Raw genomic sequence first — 6,341 nt, forward strand, 5'->3', positions numbered from 1 at the left:
ACCAAGAAAGGAAAATTAAAGCAAAAATCAAAGCTATAGACCAAAGGAAAAGGAAAAAGGAGAAAGGGAACGAGATTGAATCCTTACAGAGCTCTGCCCAAATCGTTGAGAAGCCTCTCAGAATCTTCAAAGAAGAGAGAGACAACTTCAACAACGAAATCAGGGTTGCTTTCATCTTGCAGTTGCTGAAGCTGAGTGAATTGATCATCCAGAAATCCCTTCTCAACAAGAAGAATAACCAATAAACCAATTGAAATGGGATAGAAATCCAAATAAACAGACGAACCCATCTAAGAAATGTTCTTTGTATTTTACTCCCACCCTCCATCTACAGTGAAAGAGAATAGAAACAAAACTAACCTCACGAAACAAGGATGCTATGTAATCAACAAACCGTCTCTGCATCTGATCCGCATCCATGTCTGACTCCTCAGTCTTCTCACCCCTCTCCTCCTAGACTGCCTTGCTCTGACCAAACTTAGCTACTGCTACTACGATTTTGCAGATCTTATAAATCAACAATATATAAAAGATTACGGAAATAAGAAAGGAAGGAAACAAAAACCGATAACTTTGAAGAGATCTGATATATTTAATGTTGGGTTCGCTCAGAGAAACTCCAGGAATCCAAAAGATCCTGCTTTTGTACGCTACACTTAATAGTAAGGTACCCCTGTTTCTTCTCCTCTGTTGGTCAGTCTCTCGGGATTTATGCTATGTTCCCTCACAGAATACACAGTTCACTTCCTCAATTACTCTCTTCTTTAAAGCCCCCAGGCCCCCACAGAGCCACAACCAACCACCAATCCTAAATATGCCATCTATACTTAAACTTTCTGTCTTCCCTTTTGCTCAGGAATAATTGCTCTCTCTCTCTCTCTCTCTCTCTCTCTCTCTCTCTCTCTCTCTCACGCGCACGCACAAATACAAAGGCAAACCCACAAATCGTCTGTGGGGTAGTCACCTCCTCACCTTCCACCCTATCTGTATGGAGTATGGACTATGAAGAGCAAAATTTTACAATCTCAGTATAATCAACAGAGAAAACCCCATTTTATAATTCACTTCTCTGTATTCCTTTGGTTCTTAGTTTTGTTTGTTTAGTACCCAATTTTCAATTTTCAATTTTCACAGTGACGTAGAAATGACCCAAGACCAGCCTCTAATCCCCTCCTAATCTGTGACTACTGTGAACACAAACCCTTTTCCCATATATTCTATTCTTCAAGAGGGAAGAGAGAGAGAGAGAAGACGTATACGTATATGACACTGTGTACGTCATTTTCACATTCTTTAAATAATTGAAAATGATTATAATGAAAAGGGTCAATGCACCCATTGGGTGTACACTGTGCAATGTCCATGGCTTTCCTGTTTCCACAGCGTGGGCCAACTAGAAAGAAGAGAAAGACAAAAGAAAGGGTTAAGAGTACAGAAGAGATGTTTCTTCCTTCTTTACCTAATCCTTTCCTCCCTTTCCCTTCTTTACTAGCCTCATCTTTCTAATCATTTTTTTATCTTAAAGAACCTTATCTTTGATGGTGGAAACACCTTATGGCATGTAAAGAGAGCTAGATCTTGTTTTTGGGTTCGTTGGTTGGTTTGTTGGTTTTAAGTTAGTCAAGTAAAAAAGAACAGTATCTTTTAACTCTTTGTGCAGTGGCCCTTCTTTTGTGGCTGTTGCTTTCATCTGGGGACACACACACTGTAGCGTCATTAATGTCAAAGACACAATCCAAGCTTTCTTGTTATTATTAATGGTTAGTAATGGATTTACGAAGGGTATCTTCTTTATTTCAATCTCCATCTTCTGTTATTTCCCTCTTATTTGAGTGATGATGCTTCAGGAGAAGTGCTAGATCTACCCCACACTACATACATATGAGGTTTTGGCCTTATGGGTCAGTACTTGGTAAGAGATTGTCTCATAAGTCATAACAGTGAGACTACAGAGACTTGAAGGTTCAATGCATCAATCCTCAATTCCTTTTTTACCAGTCTGAATCTTTCAGAATCTCAGTTGTCATTCTTCTATGAAAAGTAAAAGAGGAGAAATGATGGTAGACAAAGCCTAAAATTAGGCTTCATTCTGGCTGAGCAGAGCAGAGGGACCACAAGCAACTTAGCAAGGATTGTAGCTCGTCCCTCCACTATAGTACTATAGTTAGGTTGCTCTGAGAGTGAGGCTTCAATTCAAGCCCATGTGTCGACACCACTGGGAAGAAGCCCTGGGACAACAGAAGAGGGGATGATGACATGAGGTGGAGGGGTCTGGATTCTCTATCCACATGGGTGGTCTTCCCCCACATGGTTAGTTACCAATGAAATGGAATATTCATTGTTTATAACTATGTCCGATAGGATAGAGATTCTACTCCATTGGTAACTAACCACGTGGGGAGGACCCCACATGGATAGAGAATCCGGACTCCAACCTAGTCTGGATTCTTTACCCACGTGGGGAGTGAGAAATGGAATCTCAATCTCCATTCTAACTAAAACGTGCACAGGGCAGCAGGGCACACAGCAATGCCATGTGGGGAGGGACCCTATGTGGGTAGATAATCAGGACTGATTTCAACCAAGGTTTAAAACATGGAATCCGCAGTTTTGAAATTAGGTCATATTGGCTCCAAGTGTGTAAATCTATAATCCTAGTTTTCTTATAAGGATCGGTTTGATTGGTCAGAATTGGGATCAACATCGACCGATTATACGATAGAATCTATCACGTGCATGAGGCTCCTATCACTATAGGGTCTGAAAAAAATCATCTTGTACATAGTCTTACCCTGGCATCATAGAGAGACTGTTTCCCATTTTTATTTTATTTTTCTTTTTTTAATTCTTGGGTGAATCGAAAAGCATGTGTGAATGAAAAAATTTCCCTGATTCTACTTCTGTTGGCTTTATAGGGAGTTGAAGAAGAGAAGTATCACATGGGCTTTGGGCTATTCAATAGAAATTGAAGTCCCAGATTGCTCTCATGGGTTTTCTAGGGGAAAATTGAAACAAGACCATACAGCCCACATGCACCCCAGATTCAAGATGCATGAACGATGGAGTTTGAAGAACCAAAGGAGTAAATGGCTTATGTTGATTGCTCCTGAGTTGGAAGAGACACAGCTATTAGAGCATCTAAGTAGGGTCCTTAAGAACCAGATCTTAAGTCATTAAAAAAAAATCTCCTTATCTTTCATGGTAGAACCATTAGAACATGAGAATACAAATATTATGAAACAGATATGTGTCGGCTCCTCAAAGCATATAATTAATTAATGAAGACCAGACACCAAGAATGAATGTTTGTTGCCCACTCAGAAAAAAAAAATAGCCAGAAAGATTGAAATGCCATTGCCGACCTTCTAAATATGATTGATTCCTCTACATGGAATTCTCTGCATTTCCAGAACTGGAAAACCACCATTGAAGGCTACAGTGATAGAACAGATACAAGATAACTAAAGGGTTGCTTCTTTTTCTTATGTTTGTTCTCTTATAGTATTATTTTTAATGTTTTTTCTTTATCTCCTTTTGAAAAAGGAAGGAAAAGAAAAGGAGCAAGAGAATAAATATGCATTTACTAACAATTTTGGACTGTGGAGGGAGGTGAAGTGGAACAGAGGAGATGCTTTTTTTAGTTTTTGACATTGTGGTTCTTTGCTTGATTGAGATATTGCTGGAGATATGTTATGGACTTATAGGTGAAGTGTTTCTTCTGGGGGATGGTGGCCCCTGCGCGTGCACGGTGATTAAAAGAAGTACAAGGGAAAGGATCAACAGAGGCATCATTTTGTATCTTATAGTGGAAAGGATTATCATTTATCCATGGGCCATGGGGTGCCTGCAAATTCAAGAAAGACGAGCTCATACCAAAGGGTTGATGATGAGTGATTGAAAGAGAAAGTATGACAATCTTCTTCTTTTTACGAGCTTCTGTCACAAAGTTTTTGAAACTACAAGAAGTACACACCTTAAAGATGTAGGGGGGCTGAGTCGTCCATTTGAACACACTCTCCTCAAGACCATATATGTCCCCTATGATGCAAAATGTGTGAATTGGCCTTTATGAAAACACCCTATGACATCTACTAGTAGTTGCGCACTCTCTTGATATACCCATTCGAGTACTTAAAAGTTGTGCATAGACCATGAGGAAAACATAGCATAATGTCAAACAAGTGTCAGCGAAAGAAAGCTTTAAAATATACAAGGATGATGGAATTCAGTGTTATCAAAACACACTCAAAAGAAAGGAAGATTGATGCACATAATATGTATACAAACCACATTTTTATTTTATTCTAGTTGCCTAATTCAGCCTCTCAAAAGGTACATCACTCTTGCCATTTATTTTATTTTATTTGGGGGGAGGGGTGTTGGGAAGTCTTTTGTTGGAAAATTCATTTAAGGAGAGAAAAAATGAACAGAAAAAACTTTGAGGGGGGGCGTAGGCCACCTCGTTTGCTCAAAGAATTCTCTCCCTTCTCCCCTTTTTTTTTAAGGGAAAAATTTGTTTTTTGAGAGGAGGATGAAGGTGAAATTCAAGAGCTTAGGGATTAATAAAATACCACTGCAAGTGGCATTTTTTGTTCCAACAATCAATAAGAGCCAAATTGGATTTTAATTTAGCAAAAAAAAATGTGGGTAGGACCACTGACCTTAACATAGGGATTGGGATTGCATGGACATTTTAATTAGTTTTTATTGGACATAATGGCTCTATGATCCCAGTCTTATAGGCATTTAAATTAGGTTTTAATTGACATAAATGGCTTTATAATCCCAATCTTACCTAAGTTTCGACACCACTTGACCATGTTGTTTATGAATCACTTCAGTGACTTCACTATCCCCCAAAAATTTCCAGCATTTTTATTTTGAAAAATAAAATAATAATAATAATAACCAATGGTAAAGATGCCAAAAAAAAATGGTCAACTAGATGAATTGACGTCATGAGATATTATATATATATATATATGGGAAAATGTTGGGTATGCCGCCGATATCAAGTATGTTAGCACCCATTGTGTCTATCTCTCCCTTCCCTTTTTCTGAAATGACCCTCATATCCTTCCTGAATGATACTCCATCATGTGTTCCTATTGGTGCTATCCGCTAGCATACTTGATATCGGCGGTATACCTATCTCTCTCCTTATATATATATATATATATATATATATATATATATATATATACTTCTCTATCCCATCACTTCTTAATGCTTAGAATAAGGAAAGTTGAAAAACAAAAATTCAAGGTCTTTGGATTGGATTTTATCTTATAAAAAAAAATTGAAGAGTTTATTGTATAAGGCTATAAGCACCTTTAAAAAGTCCAATATTTAAACAAAAACCATGGAATATTTATTTATAGGAATTTTCCCCAATCACCTAAACCTTGATTGGTGGGGTAATGGGGAAGGGGCAAAGATGTTCTTATCAAAACCAAATTGAATGTGACATTTAATCTGGGTCACCTGCCTATTAACATTTCCCTTCAATCTTGATGTTTAGTAAGTAATTATTAAATGTACTCCTTTGTGCTGAATTACAATTCTTATTTCTCAAGTAAAGCTTTTACAATTCATTTGAATTTTATTAAATAAAAATTAATAGTACTTATATAATATTACCAAAATTATTATATCATTTCCATCACATGGGTTCTTTACTAGTTGCATTTTAGATAAATTGAAGCACCAGTTGGGGTGTAGAAAATACAAGATAAATGGCAATAAGAACTTTGCCAGTAATAGGTGCAAGTGTTAGTAAAATTTGTCAAAGCTGTTTATTCTGAATACACTACTCATGTAAGTTTTAAATAGAAACCATTAATTAAATAGCAGGTAGAGAAGCAGATTGGTCTAGAATTTGTTAACATGAGTAGATTATGGCAATGTGAAGGAAAGGACTCTCCCTACAGTAAGTTGAATGCTAACACACTTTACAACTCCTGCAAGAACCTGGAAGATTTGGAGATCCAACCATGAACTCTGGGTTCTTTGTGCATTCTCCAAGAGCAGCCCACTTCTGACAACTGTCATTTTCATCTGTGCAATTACCACCTGTTCCCAAGTTCTTGTCAGAGGCCACATGTATCCACTTTGTTGCAGACCATTTCTCCCCTTCCTTCAATTACTGGGCATCCTGCATGGAGACTGATCCGGTCTGGGGCATAGTTAACAAATTCGGATTCGGAAATTATTTGGACGGAGAATTATTCGGAATAATTCGGATGATTAATTGAAAGATTCGGTCAAAAAAGCTTATTGGGTTTTTTTTTTTTTTTTTAAAAAAAATTTTTATTGTTTTTTTTTTTTTGTTTTTTTTTTAA

General features: G+C 37.3%; 1 protein-coding gene and 1 pseudogene across 1 annotated transcript in view; both read right to left on the reverse strand.

Moving 5' to 3' along the window:
• The window catches only part of LOC122071156 (histidine-containing phosphotransfer protein 1-like), a 1,939-nt gene extending 984 nt beyond the window's left edge, over positions 1–955 (reverse strand). Inside the window, exons 1-2 of the mRNA XM_042635460.1 lie at positions 361–955; positions 88–218 (exon numbers count right to left, since the gene is read on the reverse strand). Coding sequence (XP_042491394.1) covers positions 88–218; positions 361–420 — 191 coding nt within the window. The 5' untranslated portion in view covers positions 421–955. The remainder of the gene's footprint in view (positions 1–87; positions 219–360) is intronic.
• Positions 956–5,941: 4,986 nt separating this feature from the next.
• Positions 5,942–6,341, reverse strand: part of LOC122071186 — a 4,609-nt pseudogene continuing 4,209 nt past the window's right edge.

Source organism: Macadamia integrifolia, unplaced genomic scaffold (assembly GCF_013358625.1).
Source record: "Macadamia integrifolia cultivar HAES 741 unplaced genomic scaffold, SCU_Mint_v3 scaffold_190A, whole genome shotgun sequence".
Taxonomy (NCBI): domain Eukaryota; kingdom Viridiplantae; phylum Streptophyta; class Magnoliopsida; order Proteales; family Proteaceae; genus Macadamia; species Macadamia integrifolia.